Consider the following 21,814-nt stretch of genomic DNA (forward strand, 5'->3'; position numbering starts at 1 on the left):
GTGTGTCATCGATAGGAAATAAACTACCTGAATTATTCTGTGAATTTGAGATACTTGCAGTTGACAGCAAAAGATCCGAATTAAGACTTGCAAGGCCCATCTGCTTGCATCAGAACTGAATCTAAAAACATTCCGATTTTGGTGAGAACTGGGAGAATCAGGATGTAGGTGTGCAGCAATGTAAGAGTGCATCTGTAGTACACAGACAGATAGTCTTTATATATATGTATGTATGGGGAGAGAGAGAGATATCTATATCTCTCTAGTTATTCAGGAGGGGAGAATAATTATATAAAAATTACCTGGTTGTCACAGAAGCAGACAGAACTGCTTAAATTGTCATGAGAGCATTCGAGATGTGTTCACAGCCTTCTAAAATTCTCCTTTCGATGGTGCTCAGCCGAGGAGTTACTGGCAGCTGGGTTTGCCGGCGCACATGGAGGCTGCTTGGGGGGGTTCGGCAGGGCTGTTCCCCCGTGGCTGCCCCAGAGCCCGTGACTGCCTGGAAGCGTCTCTTCACCCGCAGCACCTCGGGCAAGCCTTCCCTTGAAGCAGGTTGCCAGAGCTGACGCTGCCAACTCTGCTGTCAGTTCCTACATTTAATCTTCCCTGCTACACTGCTTTCCTGCGAGTGCTCTGTGTTCCACCTTCATTTTCTGCTTATGAAAGATGGGATAAGTGCAAATTTATGCTAAGATTAGCCTCCTTTTAGTTTAGCATGAGATCATAGACATGTGCTTGAGAGAGACGGTTCAAGAGGTTGCTGGTCCACCTCCCGCAGTGAGGCAAAGCAGCGGCTCGGGCAACTGTTAGGGGTTTGCTGCGCACAGCAGGACTGGTGGCAACAAAGCATAAGGGCCAAACACTAGACCCCAGCATCTCTAGAGGGTAGTGGGGAATGCTTCTCTATCTGCACTTTCAACCTGTTGGGTTGTGAGCTCTCCAGTGTCCCAGCTCTAAGTCTTGAAGGGCTGATATATAAGGTTGGTTTTTCTCAACTCTCTCCTTTGCAACTACGTATGCCAGCTTGTTCTTGCCCTATCAAAACAGGACCCAAAGGACGCTTAATTTCTTCTAACTAAATAGTGGAAGGTTGTCTTCCTGTTGCCTAGAGAAAAAACTAATTATGTACAAATTTGTTCTCTGTGAGCTATTTGTGGGCCCAGAGCCCTTAGCTGGTGTTACGGCCATCCGTTCCCCAGCTGTGCTGTAATGAGAGTCCTGCATCACGTCATGGACGAAGTCAGGCAGATTGGGTTTTTGACTAGTGACAGGGACAAAAGAGAAAGGGGAGAGCGTCACTTGGCTGCCTTGCTGCACCTCTGTGTGGGCCCAGAAAGAAAACCAGAGCCTACAGCTGGGCTGGGATCTTCTTTCAAGGTTATTCATCTCCTAACCAGACCCTTTGCTTGCCACAGACACTGTTACTTATTTCCCTTGCACCGTAGCCTTGGGGGCGACCCTCTCCCCTGGAGCACAGGAATAACTGAATTCCACGCACTGGGATCGCTGAGCACCTGCCTCCATCACGCCCCCCCCGTGGCAGCGGGCACGCTCACTCTCCTCACATCAGCCATCCCTGTTCCCACCGGCCCCTTCCCTCCCTCCTGCTCCCACTGCAGCCGGGGACAATCTCCTGGTGCCGAGGGGCCCTGGTTGGCTCCGGAGCAGAAGCTGATGGTGGTTAGAACCCCCGCAGCCTGGGGAGAGAAGCCTTTTCCAAGCAATTGTTATCCTGAGTGAATGTGAGCAAACACATCTTAGGGGAGCTTTTGAAAAGGCAATTCCTTGTTGCTTGATCTGCATTTCTGCCCTACTGGTTGACATTTCAGCCCAACGAACCTATTTTGTACCTATTTTTTTCCACGAAGAAGCTAAGGAGGGGGACACCTTGTGTATTTTTCTAAGGCTGGCCTATGCTGGAAGCCACTTGCGGGTTCAAAGTGTGCTGCTTCCCCTGGTTTTTTGTGTGCAAACGTGCTGTGAAGCAGTTAAAGTCCTTAAAATGTTTGTGGGCGTCAGTCAGCTCCCCGTGGAGATGAATGGGGACATTCAGGCATCTCGAGCTGTAGTGCCATGTAGTTCATCCGCTGCACTGGGTAGTCCTTTTTCCGGAGGCCCTCCCATCAATCATAACAGCTGGAGATGTGGGGTTTTTTAAAGTACCTGAGCTGCTTTGGAGAAAAAAAGGCTCCAATGAGAGAGGCGCTTTCTGGCATTTTGGGCACGCATTAGTTTAAACTCAAGAACCGGCTGTCCTTACCCCCACCTCCAAAGGTGTAGCTCCCCCAGCAACCCGAAGTGTGTGCTTAAAGCTGCCAAGGTTTCAGGTGGGACAAGCAAACCAGCTGCTGAGCGAAAAGAAGAGCGAGACCCCCTTCCTTCCCCCACAGCCAGGCAAAGGCCGGGTCCCCCAGTGCCAGCGGCCCCCTCCTCCGGGGCGCGAACCCGCGCTCTGAGAGTGCATCGTGCTGCCATCGTGAGCCAAAGGGAAAACCACGGCTCGGTCCTTGGGAAGAGCTTGGCCTTGGGTGTTCGCCGTGGGGTTTGGGTGTCTGCCGCCGCCCTGCGCCCCCCGCGAGGGGCAGAAAGGTCACCCTGCAAGAGGAGGAGGGGTCCTGCCCCCCTCCGAGGCAGGAGGGGAGGGGTGCTGCCCCGCAAGAAGAGGGGGTGCTCTCCCCTAAGAGGGAGGGGCTACCGTGCCGAGAGAAAGGGGTGCTGGCCCGCCGGCGGGAGAGACGCCCTCCCGCCGGAGGAGTGATGCTGCGCCCCGTGCGGGCCCGGGCCGGGGTCCCGGCTCGTCCCCCCCCTCCGGGGCCCGGGGGGCGGTGCGGGGGGTGGTGGCGGCGGGGGGCGGGGGGCTGCCGGCAGCGCCCTCCCCGCCGGCCCGGGGGGGCGCGGCTGCGGCGGGAGGCGGCGGCAGCGCAGCCGCGCGGAGCGGCGCGGAGCGGCGCGGAGGAGCAGGGGCCGGGCCGCAGGTGAGGGCGCGGGGCAGGGCGGCGGGGGCCGCCCGCGGGCCGGGGAGGCGACACGCGGGGGGGCCCTGGGGCGGCCTCTGCGCCCGCGGTCGCTGCCCGAGGAGACCCCCCATCCCCTCGGAGCGGGGTTCGGCTTGCGGGGGGTCCCCCTTGACCGGGGCGAGGGAGGGGGACACACGCACACGCGGGACTCGTGGGGGAGCGGCGGTGCCGGGCGGCTCCTGCTCCCGCTGGCGGCACCCGCGGGCGCCCCGAAACTTCCCGGGGTGCGGCGGGATGCGGCGGGATGCGGGGGGATGCGGGATGCGGGATGCGCTCAGGGCACCGGCCGCTGCCGGCTCCGCGCTCTCACACGCGCCTCAGTCAGCTTAGCTCATCTTCCCCTTAAAAAATTAAAATGAAAAAAAAAAAAAAAACAAAAAAAAAAAACCAACAAATCTGACCCGCGGGGGAGCGCGCCCCGCCAGAGCCCCCGTTTTAACCATCTGACTACGTAAAAGCAGAGTACGAAATACTGTGTAAAGAGTCACTGAGGCAGTCCCAGAGAAGTTGGGCTCTTTGCGGTGACACGTTTTTGAGTCTTTATATCCAAAACTGTTCTCATGATGTTTTGAGGCAGCGCTTCTTTTATTTTTTTTTTTTTTTTTTTTCCGAAGGGTGACATATATCTTGCAATATCATATATTTGATGAACACACGCGGTGTTAATTGGGGTTGCCATGGAAGGCATGCACGTAGTATAAATAAGCTCCCTTCTTGCCATGTGATTTCGCTTTTGTATTCCACAAGCCTCCTTTTTGTATTCTGTGTTTTTGCATACTGTCATATGGTGCATTAAAGATAAAAATATCTGCTGTCTCAGGGTGTAATTTCCCTAGCTGGAACTATGAGTGCATATGGAGCAGTGGGGAAAAGATTTAGCTAACCGTAGGAGAAGAAAATATATGCGTGTGCATGCGTAATATATATATGCCATAATATGGGCAGTTAAAAAAAAAAAGTCCCCTTTTAACACACAAAATAGCAAAACCAGTATTTTCTGTGGCAGAACATCACTGGAGCGACATCTTGGTGGCCTTATTTTGGTTTTGGATATTGATGCTAATTAGTGGAAAAAACTGCTATGGTGCATCCAGAGGCAGAACTGCTTGTCCAGCCCTGGTCTGCCTCCCAAAATGAAATGTATTTTTAAAAAAACTTTTTAATACTTAGAAAACCACCCCCCTCCCCCCCTATTTCTCTACAGGTCTTATCATTTATTTGTTGTGTTACAGATAAAAGATGGAAGCATCGTCCACGCTTCGCAGCAGACCTCACATAACCTGCGAGGAATAACTGAAGCAGAAAGCAAAGCTGAGACAAAGCAGCATCTGACCTTGTCACTGGGGGGCAGAGAACAGCCACTGGCTGCTGCTGGTTTTACCGGTGCTTCAATCAAGCTCCCTGTGCAATGTGGAATTGCAGATAGCTCAGAAAGTGCAAGTTCTTTCCTGGTCCATGGGGTGAATAAAAATTATTAACTCTTGGCTTGATTTGTCATCCTTTCGGGGAAAAAAAAAAAAAGGTAATGTCAGACTGGCAATTAAATAGTCGTGCTGTTAGACTGAGCGCAACTTGAAGTGGGTTGTCCCAGAGGTGAGAGTGACTCTGGCCAGCAAAGCCAAGGAGAAGCCTGTATAACTTCACGTCTACCCGGGATTCCTTGGAGAGGTGATAAAGTGAGTAATCAGACAAAGTGGGAGTTATAAAGCAGATGCGATAGCTTCAGCAGAACTTCACTGCCACATCTACTCATTAAAGAGCAACTAATGTTATTTTGAAAAACAATTTGAGGGAAAAAAAATGTGCTTTGAGCATCTCTGCAGTTTTTGTGTCTGATCAAGAAAATTGGTAATACAACACAAACAAAGGAGAGGAGTGAATGTGGTGAAGGCAGCTAAGGAAATTCAAATGGAGAACCCAAAAGAGGTAGAGACTCACAGCACAGGGGCAACGTGCTCCCCGTCGGAGGAACAGGCCGAAAAGCCCTCCATGCTCTGTTTTAAGACGCGGAAGAAGCCCTGCAAGAAGGGGCTGACCACGAAGGATGTGTGTGAAGGAGCCTCGGAGGAGAAAAGCCAATGCATCAGCGCTGACCAAGGGGAGGCGAAAGTTTCTAATCAGCCACAGTCCTCCAAAGGAGCCTGGGCAGCCATCAAAAACCTTGCAAGACCTCGGAGAAGGCAGAAATCTTCCTCGTGGAAGAAGGTGGCCTCCGATTCCCAAGTGCAGCTGGAGGTGGATGCTGAGGAGGGCTGTGCTCAACGCTTCCCGAAGAAACGGGCAAGTTCTGGGGTGAAGATGCCCTGTGTGCGTTTCTCCAGAGGCAAGAAAAAACCCAGCCCCTCTGAAGCAGTGGAGGAGTCGGAGGGCAGTGTTCAAGCAAACGAAGTGATGGGCATTTTAAATAAAGCTAGTGAAGAGCTGGAGGATTTGGCCCCAACAGACAAGTCTGAATCCTTCAGCCCGATTTCCGCGGAGGAGGACCAGGATACAGCAAAAGAAAGTGCCGACTCTGCTGGGAAGAGTGAGCCCTTGGCAGAGCCCACACCTGATGCAGAGGAACATACGGAGTGCGCTGCTCAGTCAGAGATAACCGACTCAGAGACAGTTAATGAAACAGCCCAGGAAAAACTGCAGGAGGGGAGCCTACCCCAAACCACAGTCCATGCAGAAGGCAGGGAAGTTGCTCCTGAAGCACCTGTTTCCAAGGAACAACCTGACAGCACCCCTGAAACCACCGAGCTGCAGGAAATCCCCAATATCAGCAAAGAGCTGCCTGAAGGGGATCAACCAGAGGAGACCATAAATCTTCCCGAGGAGTGCAAAACGGAAGAGACTGTCATGGATATCAGTCAGTCGGCATTTAAAGAGGATGCAGCAAGCGTGCAGGGCTGCTCCAGCCATCAGGTGACATTAGAAGCAAACGCAGGCACTGGCATCAGCATCGTCATCACCGTCACTGAGGCTGAGGACTCTGACAACACCGACTCTGACCAGGCCTACGAGCCATCCCCGGTTTTGCACCGAAATAAGCAAAAAGGGAATAAAAAATCAAGCGGGAGCTTTGATTTTGGTAAAAAAGAGGGCCCTGAGGCTTGTGCTGGTCCCCAGGTCGAGGAGAAAGGTCCGGGAGACCAGGGGCACAGAACTGGGGAGCAGTACGAATTGCTCCTCATAGAAACGGCGTCTTCCCTCGTGAAGGCGGCCATTCAGTCGTCCATAGAGCAGCTGGTCAACGAAATGGCCCTGGAACAGAATAAACACAACAGTTTTCTGTGATGGCAGTGATGCCCCCAAAATAAAGAGTACAGGGAGTGATGTAAAACTCCATTTGGCCTGGGGGGCATGTGGAGAGCTCGAAGGGCTCCCAGGGCCGAGGTGTAGTTAATTCTGCATGACCGTTCACTTGTGTGTCTTTGTGAAACGGATCCTGGGACGTGGGGCAGACCCCGCTACGTACAACGTGTCCCCTGGGGCTGGGGCTTCAGAGAGGGATGTCAACCGCAGCTGTAGAAAAATGAAGGTGTTGCAGCGACTGTGTTTTCATTTATTGGCATCTTTATGTCAAGGTCACGTTTCTGCCGTCACCCATGCCGGGTTTCCCTGCTGTTCATGCTGTAGATCTGTATGTATTGTGCATTTAGCAAAAGGTCCCGAGAGGCGGCGAGCGCCCGACCCGCTGCTGGGCTGGATTCGGGGCACGTCGGACGCGGCTGGAGGTTTGCCCTGGGGTTCAGTGGAAACGAGGGAGGGTGCAGTGACTGCAATGTTAACACGACGACATGAATGCCAGACGGGCTCAGGCTGTTGTTTAGTATTGCAAACAGGTACTTGCTACGTACAGATGCCAGAAACCGTGGTCACCCCTGCTGTCGCGTCACGTGAAGCCGGATGGTTGGAGGGATGTTTCTCATTGGGGGCCTCTTCCGCTGTCACAAGCAGCCTGTGCATTTCCAGACAAGTTAAAGCACAGCATCAGCCGCTCACCTCGCTGACCCCGGGCTGTGCAAATGCCAACAAAATGACAGTGCTTCGTTTGCCGGGGGTGGGGAGGCCGTTCTCGCACCATTAAGCTCAACGGGCAAAATTCCCAGCGGCATCAAGGCACAGGCTGGGCGGGAGCGCTGCGGGCAGCCCCTCTCCTTCCTTCACCTCCCTCCATCCCAGTCACGATATCGTGGTGAAGCTGTCCTCGGATGCAGCATATTTTTTTATATATGGCATGCGATATAAATAGCAGTGAGCTGCATGCGTGTTAGCAGTCAACTATTGCCTCGGTGTTGACATAGTTTGGGTAGCTGCGATGTGCTGCGGGTGCTGGAATTGCTTTGATTTGGTGTGAGAGCTGCTGGCGTCCCTGGGCGCTGGCGGCAGCCTGTCCCGCTCGGCTCCCCCCTCGCTGCGACGCCTGCCTGGCCTCAGCGAGCCCGGGCATCCCCTGGGAGATGTGCATTATGCCCAGCTCGCTCCCTGCCAGGCTCTGGCTGGCTCCGGCACGCCACGTAGCTTGCTCTGAAACATGCAGGGAAATGCTGGAGCAATCTTACCAAAGTCCTCAGGGAAAAAAATCTTAGACATGAGGGCCGGGGGACATGGCTGTATAATGCCCAGACAGGCCGATCGCCATCAAACCCCCCAAACTGCCCTGCTCCGAGGGAGTCTGCACCAGCGTGGCGTGTGTGTAAAGCATCGCCTCTAACTCCCAGCCCTCCAGAGAAAGGGGCCTTTTAATAATTTGGGATGGCATCTGCGTGGCTGGGATTTACGTACAGCTGCAGGCAAGTCAGCCTGTTCTTCTGAGAAAATTCTCCTGCGTATTTCTCAGCCGATACAGAAATAGCAGCCTCGCTTGGCAGTTGCTCACTGACCATAGGCGGCACACTGAGATTTCCCTTCCCACTGTAGGATTTGGATTCCTGTTGAGATACAAGGGCTGTAAACTCTCCGAGTACCTGGTGCGCAACCACATTTTAAACTTTGATAAAGCATCTCCATTGTTACAAGAGGACTGTGAGCAGTGAGTGCCACGGCTTATTTCTGTGCAAGTAAAACTTAAGAAAAATCAGAGAATGTTAAAAAGAAGTGTCTTCTTTTTCTGTGAATTTATTTAATAAGTTATCAGATATCAATAATTCAATGTGTACAATTTTAACGGCTTTGTACTTCATACTGGTCCTTCCAGGTATTTTGCCATAGCTTTGAAAGGGACTTTTTAAGGACTTTTATATGTACCTTTGGAGCTGCTGTAGCACCCTGAGAAGGGCCAATGCTGATGCTGGAGGTTGCTTATGGGATTACAGCAGGCACGGTGGCAGGCTGGAGCTGAGCAAAGGGCTGCAGCCTCTCTGTAGGGCCCCACTGGTGTCAGCTGCAGAGGAGGATGCCCAGGCTCTAGTAAAGAAACACAGAATGACCCTGCAGGGCCAGGCTGTCATCTTCTGTTAGCTTGCTAAGCAGTTTTGGGGAGATTTAATCTATTGCAGTATTTGCCTTTTAGGTGAAACACATCTTCAAAAGAGGAGGAGAATGACAGAAATGTTTTGGTCCAGCCCGGCCCCTGTGACTGTTGCTCCACATCCAGGGTTGTGTTTGCATCCTTTCTGTAGCTGTTTTTTCCCTGTTATAGCTGTACATATAACTGACAATTATTTCATTAAAGTTGAATGTACCTGTTGTTTTCTGGCCTTGTGATTGAGTAGGCAGCTATGGAGAGATTTTATACATGGAAGGATAAACTCACAGTGCTGCTCTGTTGTCTCTGGCCTTTTCAGGGAGCTGTACGGTGAGCAGAATGAAATCCTAAAGTTGGTAGCAGACCTCAATTCTTTGGAGGTTTGCTCCTCCTGTGCTCTTTTTATAAGGTTTCCTTTTAGTTGCTGGCCAGTCATTTCCACCGCAGAGTGCTTGACTGCCCAGGGACTGCTATAAGGTATTTGTGAAGGATCACAAGTCTCCAGTGGGTGTGAAAAGCCATCCTGCTGCCCGACAGTGAAATTCCGTATCGGATGCCTGAGGCAGCCAGAGGAAAATATTTGAAGCTCTGCAGATGGACCAGGGTCAAACCTCGCTGTGCATGGAGTGGCAGGGCTCTTGCCGATCCCAGGCAGGAGGTTTGGTTTTCTCTGCGAGCCGCTGGTTCATGCTTTCTGCTCCCAAGGCTCTGGGTTGCTATTTCCAGGCGCGCGGTTTGGTGCTGACAGGGTCCGAGGTGAAGCCGGCACCTCGGGAAGAGGAGCAGCAAGTTCTGTGCTTTGGCACTTTTTGTAAATGCTCAGATGGGCCCCACGTCCTAATTTTTTTTTTTTTTTTGGCATAACATCTTTCGCATAATTTCCTGAGGCACTTTTTAACGCACAGGAAATATGGGAAAAAAAAAAAAAAGTTATACATTTTTAGTAGTATTAATACTATTTATTCTCTCAGGTTTACAGGAGAAAATATAGACTCATAACAGCCACTAATGACTTATTTAAGACCCTCTACGCCTTCATTATGATTAGAGAGTTGAACATTAACACAATATTTATTCTTTTGGAGAAGGAATGATAAATTTGTTATTGTGAAGGAGTACCAGCCAGGAAACCCATGAGGACGTGACTGCCTGACTGTGCCAGAGCACTCAAGGGTGACCTGTCTTTAGCACTACATTCCTCACCAACACCTGAAATGAACCGGAATAATACATTACCGTGGTTTCTTATAGCCCTGTTCAGGTTGCTTTTGGGCCACCTGGCTCCTTATCCAGGAGTTCGTTGCTTGCTGCCCCTCTGAATTATGGAAGTGGTTGCTTTGCAGCAGCTTCTTAACAAATTATTTGGTTCTTTCTGCTCACGCCATGGCCTGTGCTGGTGCTTTTCTCCCAGATGTTTCCAGCACTTCTCTCAGCAGGGACCGCTTGGCTTTACATTCAACAAGTCCCCTATCTCTGCTTTGCCATGTCATTTTGAATATTGTCATTTCACACAGCTTTTTCCTATTAGCAGCAAAGAACAGAGCATTTAAATAATATAACTCATGCCCAGGAAGGCTTCCAGGGGGATAAAAAGCTTTTCTGTTATGTCAGCACTGAGCCCAGCAGAAAACAAGTGTATGTGCTAAAAAGTTCCTTCTGGAAGTTGCTGGTAGACAATGATGGCACAAACAAATATTGCGTTTTCTTTTCTGCTGTGGGACACCAGAAGTGTATTAGAAATGCGCAGGCTGCTTGGGGCCAGATCTCCAGCTGTTGAAGGTCACTGCAGCTCCATACACTTCAAAGGTCCAAATCTACAGCAGCCAGGAATCTAGTGTTTGAATGTAAGGTGCTGTCCCTGCATAAATGACGGACATTTTCATATGTGTGGCTACGTATAAAAATTAAAATCCACAAGTTTTTTTCACAAATGCATATAAGAAATTAAGTAAACTCATGAAACATACAGGAATCCTGTGCTTGGAATTGGCAGATGGATGGATGGATGGATGGATGGATGGATGGATGCCATACCCTGCTTGCTGATGGACCCACACGTTAGGTGCAGTGAAGCCCCAATATTGTCTATCCTACAGACACCGGGTTTCAACACGAGTAACTCAAAACAATTAAATGCTCCAGGAGAACAGATTGATTTAAATAATTTGCTTTAATATTATTTTACATCTGCAGTTTTATTTCACAGAGAAGTAGTTGTTGTTAGCTCTTGTTCAGTGGTATTAAAATAATGAGATACTTTCATTTGCAGACAGATAAAATCTTTACATTAAAGGTGATTTTTTAAAAAAATAGAGGATGTTATTTCTTATACAGTTATTTAAGCAACAATATAAGTTAACAGTTTTTTAGGAGGCACAACTTCCACATTTTTTTCTTTTTTTTGCAGAGAATTGTGAAGAGCACAGTGCTTCTGTGCTAAGTAATGGGATTTTTCTGCAGCGGGGTAAAAGTCCATTTAGCTAGAAAGTGGATTTCAACTAAAATACTCAAACCCAGCATTTTAAAATAGGTTTGTTACATAAAAACTGACAAACATGCTGAATACAAAAGGAAGGGAGACGTTAGGAAAACACGGTTTGCAATTCAGATTGCTAAGATGAAAGCATCATCTGCAGCTAGAGCTGACTGGCAGTCACACCGTCAGTCCTTGAGTTAGACCTAGCAGAGCTCATCCTTCCGAACCTCTTTAATCTGGAAGAGGAGACACCTCCCTGCCAAGGTGGGTGCCCCAGCAGGGTCCCTTCTGCAGGTACCGCTGTCCTTGCAGGTGCCACCGGCGCCACGGCCTTACCGGTGCAAGGACACACTGCGCATCACTTTGCTGTTGTCCCAGAGAACAAATTGTAATCTTGAGACGGATGTTGTCTCTGCACTCTTAACAAGTCATTCGTGTCACGCTTGCTCTCCCTGTTTGCCATTTTAATGAAGACACGAGGCTGAGGTGCCGATGCGTCAAGGCTCAGCGCCGTGACAGCTCCGTGTGATGTGAGACTGGTGAGATGGCAGCTGGGTGGGAAGCGCAAGTACTCCGACCTCCTACGGTGCTTCGGAGCATCCCCCCCGAGGAGGAGGAGCGCTGCATCCCCTTGCTCCTGCCAGCAGCCTCAGCCACTTGCGTTCTGCCTGCCAAAAGCTCCCCCAGACTGCCGCTGCACAAAGGCGTCGGGCGTTGTCGTTGCAGCGCGGGCGGACGCCGCACCATGCTTCGTGGCAGCCCAGACAGCCTGCAACTTGAATTTGCATTTAGTTTGCTAGCCGGAGCAAGGCAGGGAAGGCCGAAGCGTGGAAAGGCTCTCGGCCCGGATCTCCCTGAAGTTTGTGGAGCAGCTGCAAGCCTGCGGGCACGGCGCAGCGGGCTGGGGGACCGGCTGGCTCGCCAGCGCAGGGCCGGCAGGCGTGTGCAACAGGCACAACAGGAATGCACACCTGCACCCTGCTCATTAAAGCAGTGAGTAAGCGGCTCTTAGCCACACCGCCGGGATAAACAGAGGCTGGTAGGGGATGCTCGGCTCCTAATGACAGGCTTTGGCGCCTGCTCTGCTGGGTCTGGCCTTGCTGCGGGGCGGCGGAGGCGACCGCTGCCCGAGCGGGTCCCTCCCGGGATGGCTGCGGGGACGCTGAGCATCAGCATCCACCCCCGCCCTGGCAGCGCTTTCGGCCCGAGCTTGGCGGGGCTGCAAGCCCAGCGCTGGCACCGGCCCCATGGAGGCCTGGCTCGATGGGTGGCACCACGCTTCTGCCTACCCTGAGGTTTCTTCCCCTGCATCATCACCCCCGATGCCTCATGGCCCTGGGTTCCCTGTCCTGCTGCCTATAGCTGGCTTTACATCCTACAGCCAGTGGGTTGCAAATCCAACACCTGGAGGGAGAGAGGGCTTTACACAATTTTCACTTACGCCGTTTCTCGCAGTAACAGGAGGGTGAACATGGACTAAAATTTGCCCGACTGCCGCTGGAAGCCTTTAGCAGCATCACCTTATGCATCTCAGGAGGGTAAAGCCACACGTGGGCTGCCCACACTGCCTGAGGCCCTGCAGAGCTTCCCAGGGACATCTCAGCTCAGGTGAAAACCAGCCTCATTCAGCAGACCAGGTTTTGAGCTTTGCTGCGCCTTTGTTCTGAGGACGCAGCGTCTGGTTTGGCATAGTTAGTGGAAACACTTCCTCTCTCAGGCTGCTTTTGAAGTTGTGTCATTACTTTTTCTTAATGAAACATGCAAATCCAGTAAATGCTGCGATTGCGTCTTGGGGAATTCAGTCCTGATACAGCTCCAGTTGTAAATATCTAACTGGAATGTAATTTAGGGCAGATTCATCCTCATTACCTATTTTCTCTTGATTTCTTATTGCTCAGAATATGTTTTCCTAGTGCTGGACTGCTGGGAAGCCCACTCATTTGGTCCTTTTTGGCATACCACGGCAAGAGGGGGCAAGAAAAGGCTGGGGTTTATTAAACAGTGAAACTGAAGATGATGCAGTGGTATGGCACGACCTGCTGTTGGCATGGCAGGGCTTTGACAAGCCAAGAAGAAACCTCTCACCTTGGCCACTGATAGCTCATGGTCCCATTCAATGAAGCTGAATTGCATCTGCTGAGATCACTTTTCACTGCACTTCTGAAGGCTTCACTGACATGGGATATCTTCTGCCTCCAAAACAGTAGAAAATTACTCAGTATCAGCATTACACTCTTTCTGGAAAGCTCGTGATAGCTGCATTTCATGGTTTTAACTGCAGTGCTCACTGCTCCAGGTTGACCTCCTGACAGCAAATTTCTTTTCCCTTTTTAACCTTCTCAGCATGCACAAATGTCCCAAACCCCTCTGGTGAGGGGTGCTGCACCAACGGGCAGTCTGTCAGCCCTGCTGCACCCCCTGCATGCTGCTGCCGCCTGATTTTGCAGTCATTTGACAGATGACATGCGAGCAAAGAGCCTGCCCGAATGGCTGGTGTGTAGCCAGATGGCTGGAGACACATATTGTAACCAGTCTGTGCAGAAGGTAAAATGAGCTGAAAGGTTTTTTTATCTTGCATGGAGATGGGTCAAGCATGGCCCGGACATCAGCATCACCTCCTGGGCAGCCATGAGGCAAGTGCTGGCATCGCTCTCCCCCAGCCACCCAAAAATTCAAGGTGGAGGAGTTAAAACTCAAACATCTGCAGGTGAATGTTGTGAGGGGATGCTTACCTTTTAAGGATGACTAGTGCAAGTAAAGGCATTGACGTCTTGCTCCTCTGGCACCAGTAATGCAGGAGAAGTTCAGCCTAACGCTTTCATTGCACAAGTGCTACCCCAGTCAGCACTGCAGGTGGTGAAAAGCAACTTCTCAGTAAAATAAGTAGACCCCATGCTGCAAGGGAGGGATAAATATCCTTTATTCCACACCCTTTACTGCACCCTAAGCAGCCCAAGAAACATGGCCCCTGCTAGACCTGGCCTGTTCAGCATCAGAGCACTAAAAATTCTTTCAAAATACCTATCTCTAAATTGTTTAGCGTGCTTTGGTCGTTGAGCCAGACAGCCTACAGGCAGCATATTCAGGCCAGCACCCAGATACACGTGAACGTGATGGTAGTCACTGCAGCACTTACTGGCATTTCAGAGGTTCACTTGAGCTGGCTGAGGAGTCTGCTCACGCTACAGAACTTTGGCAAGGGTCTGAGCCCCAATCTTCCCATTTTTTCATAAAACATGAGCTGCAGAGCCCTCAGACAAGGCACCTCAATGCCTGTGGTTTGTCGGCTCTGCACCCTTGACGCTGAGATCCCTTCGCAGCACAGGGCAAGGCTCTGGGGATCCCCCTGGAGCTTTTAGACTTCCAGCCTTCAAGTATCACCACCCCGGGGCTGTCTTTGTCTAAGCCCACGTGCATCTATCAACCAATCGCTGATATCTGGAAGGGATCACCAGTATCATTATTCTGCGACACTGTGACAAATCCTGTTATGTTTTCATGAAAAAAAAACCCACAAGAACTGAACATTTGCCAAGCCCAGCTGTGCAAGGCAGGCAGATTTTCAAGCATGCACCGGCATAAAGGTTAAGCACTCAGTAATGCAAGTGCCTTCTACATGCAGTAAGAAAACTTCTTATGAGGTATCCAGGAGCAGCTGCTGCCCTGGCTTAGCAAACGTAATGGCCTTCTAAAATTATTTTCTATTCCTAAGACTTAGGGAGAATGATGTTTTCAAGTTAACGTAACTCGGAGCTGATTACTTCTGTCTCTTGATCTTTTTCTACTGCTTTGATTATAACAGTCCTTTAACATTTGCAGCAGAAAACTGCTGAAAATGCATTTCTTGTATTGCAAATGATGCAAAAAATGCCTTTTGCGGACGTTTGATGTCACAGATGCTCAGTACCCTAAAAAGGGGTGTGACGATAAAAAAAAAATTGCTTACAGTTGTAACTTTCCAAAGACATACTGAATTCGTACATGAACACAGTGCTGATTTCAGCATGATTTCAGTTTTACTGATGTATTTGTAGTCAGTTCAACGGAGTCACTCCTACAACACATACACACATATAGCTGATGGACATTTAGATCTTTTCCCCAAGTTCATAGTTTTTATTAAAGCTCCCTTTTAATGGTCAAGAAGTGAACAAAACAAACCTGAAGACAAGCAGCATGTCCCAGAGACGCCTTCGGCACTGTTGCTTGCTGTCCCCCCTGCTGTCCCCAATACTGAGCTCCGTTACCACCGCCCAGTTGTCTTTGCAGAGACATCAAGGGCCATTTGACTTTTAATATTAATTAGTTCAGACATCGAACAGAAGTTCCAAGCTGCTCGCCTACTGACTAAATAGTCTGAAAACCCACTTCTAGTTCTTCTCTACAGCTACACCCAACTCAGCAGACACTCCTCTCTGTTCTTAAATCAAATGTAGGATCCTGGGTGAAGCAAGCAGCACCCAGAGAAGCCAGCCCATTCGGTAAAGTGTCACACACAAATAGGGAATGACTACAAAATACCTTTTTTTTTTTTTTTAACCATAATGTAGACATAGAGGTCAGTGGAAGCCGGAGGGCGTTTGCCCCAGTTATAAGCAGTCTGTGCTGGATGTGATTTAGCTGATGCTATTAGGCCGGGAGAGATGCAGAAGGCTCTCTTCTAAGAAATGCTCCATATGAATCGCTCCGTGCTCAGATGCAGCATTTGCAGGCCTGGATGTCAGCAGGGTTTTGTTTGTTTGCTTGTTTTAAAGAAAGGCTTTTTAAGCAGAGTTAAAATGCATTCACGCCAGAGAAGCTTTAATGGGTACATGCAGCGAGAGGAGCACTCAGTCTAGCAGACATGCACACACCAAACCGCAGCGTGCATTTTGTAACATCATCTGGGCAGGCTCAGAGGCTGTTTGTTTTTCCCCTTTGTCTTAAAACACAGTTTGGCAGCCCTCAGTGGCCAATCCATCCCCTGGAGTGTGCAGCTCCCTGCCCAGGAGAAGCAGCAGCCGCCCTTACAAAGACCTCAGATGGTCTTTTAATTCGGCAGCGATTTAATTGCAGCTCTTGCTCCGGGACAGTTTCAAAGAGAGCTCAAGGGTCCTGACTACAAAGAGCTTTGGAACAGGCATTTTGACAATAAACTGTTCTCACCATTGTTCAGGCTCCCCCTTTCCGAAGGCAATGACTCAACTCCACCAGGACTGGCAGGGAGCCTCCAGCTTCTCAAAAACTGGGTAATGAGATTACGGGAGCAGCTCGCAAGGCTTTCGCCCTTCACTGCAAAAGAAACCTCTGAGCTGCAAAAACTTTGTGCGCCTCTTTGGGGACTTCTCATTACGAGCATCTCTTGAGGGGTAGGTTGGAGACCATATGGTAGGAAGCCTGGCATATCTCAGGTGAAAAACTAGAGGGACAAAATACAAATCCAAGAGGAACACGTAGAATTTTAAACCCCTCTTGGATAAGTTACTACTCTTCAGGTATCAAGTAATGATAAATGAAAGGCAAAAAGGTCGCATTTTACCATTTTATGGTGGCTCCACAAGCAGAGAAGAAATAACGCATTATATGTTTGCTCTTCGCAAATATATAGATTGTAATATTTAAGAATACGTTTGCTCTAAGCTGTTTATAGAATCAGAAATAACTTTCTTTGAGAAAATCCGTGTGTTGTATTTAATCCTGTAAAGACTTAGGTTATTCCTCCTTGCAGAGAAAATGGTCCAATAATGGGACGTGGTCCTAGAGGGGCATCAAAACATGTCTCGGCTCATGCAGTAGCGGTTTGCAAGGGAGGACTAAGAACGAGGAAAAACACATCCAAACCCCTTGAGTCTAAAAGTAAATTTAAAAGATTGTACTGACAAGGACTCCAGGGCTCATCAAAGTGAAGGTTACCACCCTTACATCAACGCTGCCAGCTCCCATGAAAAGACCAGCCTGGTGGCTCCCGCATGTATTTATGCAGAGATTTATTAACTGCAGTTATACAACACGAACTTCAGGATTCATCTCCTTGAGATATTTATTTTAATTAAAAACAAACTGTTTGGGAAACACAATACATATTTCCCTCTACATTTCCCTCCATCTAGGATCAGAAGAGCGATTCTACAGGATACAAACAGTCCTAGGCACTGCACAGCATACTAGACGATGCTTAAACTTCACACCCAGCAATGCAGTCTTAACTCTAGTAAAGCAGAGCAGGAGTAAGTTTACATTTACGAAAAATGTAACTGAGTTACATGGAGGCTTCCAGAAAGGACTTAGATGGGAATTAGTTTAAAAGTTAAGGGAAGTAAAAAAGCAAGTACACAAATCGAAGTACGCAGTTCTTCACAGTTATCTCAGAGGTGACGGGAATGGTGCTTGAAGAAAATCAGCTGCAGAGAGCAGCCGCTTACTAAGTGGAAAATGCCAAAATATCCAGAGTTTCAGCATCTAAAGGCTACGCAGGGGGAGAACTACTCTACCAGGATCGTATCAACACTTTCTTGGATGAGATCCGACTCCAGTATACATTCATCTAAGTGGTCTTGGGATAAGCTGGAGCTCTTCCCCATGCTCTCCCTATCACAGTAGGGATGAAACCTGGGGGTCACGGGGCTCTCCAGCTGCTGGCAGCGGCCATATTTGTGCTGTTTCCCCCTGTGTGTGTACATGTGTTCGAGCAGCTGGCTCTTCCGGAAAAACGTGCGGCCGCAGATGGTGCAACTGATTTTTCTCTTTCTTGAGAAAGAAAAGTTACAGTTCAACTCCACCGGTTCGCGGTCCTTGGAGATGAGGGAGAGCTGGCTGATCTGTAGAGGCTCCAGGTCGCTGCAGCCCGGATGCTCCAGCGGATGCTCATCCTCCTTGAGGAGGAAGGCTCCGAGCCGGTGGCCATCCCCAGCCTCCCTGTCCGCAGCCAGAGGCTGCACCTCCCCCAGGTCGCTGCTCTCCAGGATGGAGGCTGGCACGCCGAACGGCAGCGAGCCCGAGACGTGGGTGTGCAAGTGCTGTCGCAGGCCCCCCCGGGAGTCGAACCGCTCCCCGCAGTAGTGACACAAGTGTACCTTGAGGCTGGCCTTAGCAAAGATGGAGCTGGCTACCTCTGGAGAGGGAGGGGTGCAGCTCTGGGACACCAGGGGCTCCGAGTCACACCTCTCCTGCTTTATGGAGACCGAGAGCTTCGGACGCTCTTCTGCCGGCTTGGTGAGAGCAGGGGGCTGAGCAGAGGGGCGAGCGACCTGCTGGTCCAGGGAGCTGTCGTCCAGGCCGATGGCCAGAGAGAGCTGCAGCTGCGGGTGGTCACCCTGGGCAGCAGACCTGCTGCCCACCTTGGGCAGACTCTCCTTCACTCCTAGGCGTTCCTTCATGGGTTTGTGCGCAGTCGAGATCTGGATCCCGTACAAGTTTGACGACTGGACCGGCTCTGGGGAGAACGCTTGGTTCATCTCGATCGCAATATGGGAGAGGTGGTCTGCGTGGAGAAAGCGGATGCCCTCCTCCAGTCGGCTCTGGCTGACGGTCTGCTTTGGTCCCTTCCCAGTGTACATGATATGCAACAAGTAACTAAATATGTCAGGCTGGATGTCTGTAGGCTGAATCTTTATGCATTCGCTGCAACAAGACAGATGATTAAGTACATACAGGGCTCCCAAATTACAGCCCTGATCCATTACTTGCCCATTCATTTGCGCTGCTGTTTGCTGTTGGAGCGTGTGCGCTGCTGCCGGCCTCCCAGCTCACGAGCAGCGCTCCCTGCCAAGACCTGCAGAAGTTTTCACAGCAAAGTGCCCCAGCATGTATTTATCCCTGTGATTATAAAGACCGTGCTCACAGCCACAGCCAGGGACAGCAAGAGTGGCAGCTCCCGCTCACCCCGTCACTCGCACGCACGGCACCACAGTGATGCCACACAGCCGCACATCACTGGTGTGTGCCGCTCCAACAACGCGAGGCAAAGAATATTTGTATGTTTAAGCAATACAAATTCAGCTGCCACTACCGTGTAATCTTCATGAGCTTTGCACTTAAGTGTCAGTCAACAACACCTATTGGAAAGGAAGTTAACTGATCTTCTCACTTCCAGCCAAAGGGCTACGTGGCCAACGGCCAGCGATTATCTTGCAAAGGCTCTGGGGGCCACGACCCTCAAAGAGGAAAGGGAATGGAGAAGGGTTTCATCAATTACAAGCAGCAAGCTCCAGGTCAGAGGCAAGATTAGACCTTGGCACCACGGTCGTTATACCTGCAGAACTGCTTCTGACCCAGCTGGGGTGAAGCATCTGAACAGCAGCTTGAAATGAACCCATTATCTCAGTCTCAGCCCTTATCTGCAAGAGTCTGAAGCGCAGAACTGCGATAAGGCTACGGCTTCTCGATTGCTTCAAGCCCATGGATCCTGCCAGGAGGGACAGTCCCACCCAGCACGCTTGCCTACAAGCTAGTGCAAAGCAATGGACACGCTGCGTGTGGGCTGGAGGTACCTGGGTATCCCTAGACTGCAAATCTGGGAGGGTCTCACTGCTGGAGGACTGTGGTACTTAGAGATTTATTTTCTCTGAATGTCTCATCTCCAAAATGCAGGGTCTGATGTTGGCATAGGCTAAGAGGGTGGTTTTAAAGGACAGCACATTCTGGACCGGGAATGTCTAGAGAGCCAAGGCGTATGCTGGATTAGGAAAATAATCCCAGGCCATCTGACCTCTGCACTTACGCTCTTTTAGGCTTTAATACCTTTAGAAAGGGGAAGAAGCAGAAAGTTGAGCAGAGTGGTTAAAAGGTAGGAGAGCTGTGTGTCCTTACCTCGTCTGATGAATAAATATCATCTTAAAATAGTTTGAAAAAGCAGCGAGCACCGCTCTGTGGGCTTTGAAGTAAACATCTCCAATGGCAACTGTGCAGTCACACAGAAACCCAAACTCCCGCTGCATGTTCAGCTGCTGGAGGAGGAGGACGCTGTGGCCGGTCGTATCCATGGCGTGTGCCTGAGAGCAAGGGAACGAGATGTTCAGCATGTTCAGGAGGAAACCCCGCAGCTCCCGAAGGCTCAGGGGTGGGTTTCTCACCACGGAAACAAGCCTGGCGGCCGGCACGGCGCGGGGCCTCTTCCCTCCTCCAGACGGTCCCTGCACCCCGAGTTAATAATTTCTCCTACCGAGACCACCCAAACCCACGTTCAATGAGCTCAAAACCTACGCGGGAGTTTTCGCTGTGCCACCTACACGCAGAGCCGTTTCTCCTACAAATCACCTACTCCCCGTGGTGCGACGGCACTAACTTTAAACCTCGCTCGCGTTTTCGCCCGGCCCTCGGCTCGGGTCTTCCCCCGCACGGCGCTCGCCGCCGCTCCGCGCACAGAGGGAGCCCTGTGCCACCCAACAAAGCCCCCGTTGTGTTGTGCCGGCCCGCCCCGCCCCGCCAGCGGCCCCTCTGCAAATAAATGCTGATATTCGCTATTGTTTCAGCTAAAAATTATTGCGCGGGGAAGGGGGGGGGGGCAGCAGCAGCAGTGGGCGGCGGTGAGCGCAGCCTCCCCTGGAAGCACAACCAGCGCCCTCCCCTCCTTCCCTTCCCTCCCTCCCCGCCCGGCCCGGCCCCCCGCGGCTCGCCCGCGCCCGCGCAGCCGCTTACCCCCGCGGAAGCGGCGCTGAGCGCGGCTCGGCCCGCCCGCCCCCGCTGCCAGCCCGGCGGATGGGGTGGGCGCTGCCCCCCCGCGCTTCCTGCCGCCGCCGGTGGGGGCCGAGGCGGGCCCAGCTAAGCTGAGCTGAGCTGAGCCGGGCCGGGCTGGGCTGGGCTCAGCGCGCCGCCCCCGCTTGGCCTGGGAGAAGGGAGCGCGGCCCCTGCGCGGTTGCTGCGCGGCCCTGCGCGCCCGCAGCCCCCGAGGGAGGGAGGGACCGTGTTCAGCCCCGGGTGGGATTTCTGCGGGGGGTTGTTTTCCTCTGGGCTGCCGCAGAGTTCACCCCGGCCTGGGGGGCTTTGCTCCTTAAATCGCCCTTTGCAGCGTCTGCTGAGCTCCGCAGCAATCGGTATAAGGGGGTTTGTTATTGTTGTTTTGATATATTTTTTTTAAACAGAAAGATCCTCTGTAACAGGCACCTCCCGGCTCTGCCTGCTCATGGAAATGGACGTGAAGATACAATCTGGCTTTTTCACCACTGTCTGTGGCCTAAGCGCTTTCTTTAACCACCAGTGAATCCTGTGGACACACCATTTCTCTCTCAGGCCTCCTCCAATCTCTTATTAATTTTTAAACCAGGGGTTATCTTGGGTCGGGCCCAGCTGGGTGCAGCTGGGCCGGGCAGAGGAGGGGGCACAGGCAGGCAGTGCCAGCTCCTCCTGGAGTGTTGTCCTGAGCTGCAAGCCTGCGCTTCGCTGTTCAGTAGAAGCTCTGAGGCCTCTTTCCCATGAATTTTATCAAATTGGTTTCTGAACCTGCTTAAACTTCCAGTCCCCACAGTCACCAGGTTAATTTGATGTGCACAGGTTGGTTTTGGGCTGGAAAAGGCAGTGAAAGTCGCTTTCATCATGTTTTTAGTGCAGTTTCAGAAATCTATCACGCCCACCTCCTCGGTGGCATCTCTCCTGGCTCAGGGCCTCCACAGAAGACGTTTGGTGCCTTGGATCATCCCTCTTGGTTTTCTCTCAGCATTTGATACTTTGCAGTTCATTTTCCTATTGCATTCCCATATTTGTGATTTTTTAAATTGGGCTGTTCCGGAATCTTTAGGGCAAATAATGCCTCTGGCCCCCCAGAATCCATCAGTTTATGGGGCTGTTTCCAGCAGTTCCTCGACTGGCCTGAGCCTGGGTGGAGGATGGAGACGGGCCAAGAGAAGACAAAGCGTAGGCTCCGAAGCGTTTTGCTCCAATCAATGTTTGCTG

The 21,814-nt window shown here is 51.1% G+C and overlaps 2 protein-coding genes across 4 annotated transcripts; one reads left to right on the plus strand and one right to left on the minus strand.

Moving 5' to 3' along the window:
* The first annotated feature begins 2,865 nt into the window (after positions 1-2,865).
* On the plus strand, positions 2,866-8,651 carry AKAP5 (A-kinase anchoring protein 5). The gene is made up of 2 exons (XM_074909329.1): positions 2,866-2,978; positions 4,253-8,651. The coding sequence occupies exon 2, from the start codon at positions 4,929-4,931 to the stop codon at positions 6,297-6,299; it is 1,371 nt and encodes a 456-aa protein (XP_074765430.1). The 5' UTR covers positions 2,866-2,978; positions 4,253-4,928; the 3' UTR covers positions 6,300-8,651.
* Positions 8,652-16,896: 8,245 nt separating this feature from the next.
* Positions 16,897-20,673, minus strand: ZBTB25 (zinc finger and BTB domain containing 25). 3 transcript variants are annotated; one of them, XM_074909331.1, is made up of 3 exons: positions 20,564-20,673; positions 19,736-19,917; positions 16,897-18,547 (listed from the first exon to the last, which is right to left on the minus strand). In XM_074909331.1, the coding sequence occupies exons 2-3, from the start codon at positions 19,906-19,908 to the stop codon at positions 17,410-17,412; spliced, it is 1,311 nt and encodes a 436-aa protein (XP_074765432.1). In that variant the 5' UTR covers positions 19,909-19,917; positions 20,564-20,673; the 3' UTR covers positions 16,897-17,409. The 3 variants fall into 3 exon arrangements, with proteins under 3 accessions (XP_074765432.1, XP_074765433.1, XP_074765431.1); XM_074909332.1 differs by lacking the exon at positions 20,564-20,673 and adding an exon at positions 20,129-20,291; XM_074909330.1 differs by lacking the exon at positions 20,564-20,673 and adding an exon at positions 19,999-20,291.
* Positions 20,674-21,814: the final 1,141 nt, after the last annotated feature.

This window comes from Athene noctua, chromosome 6 (genome assembly GCF_965140245.1).
Source record: "Athene noctua chromosome 6, bAthNoc1.hap1.1, whole genome shotgun sequence".
Taxonomy (NCBI): Eukaryota; Metazoa; Chordata; class Aves; order Strigiformes; family Strigidae; genus Athene; species Athene noctua.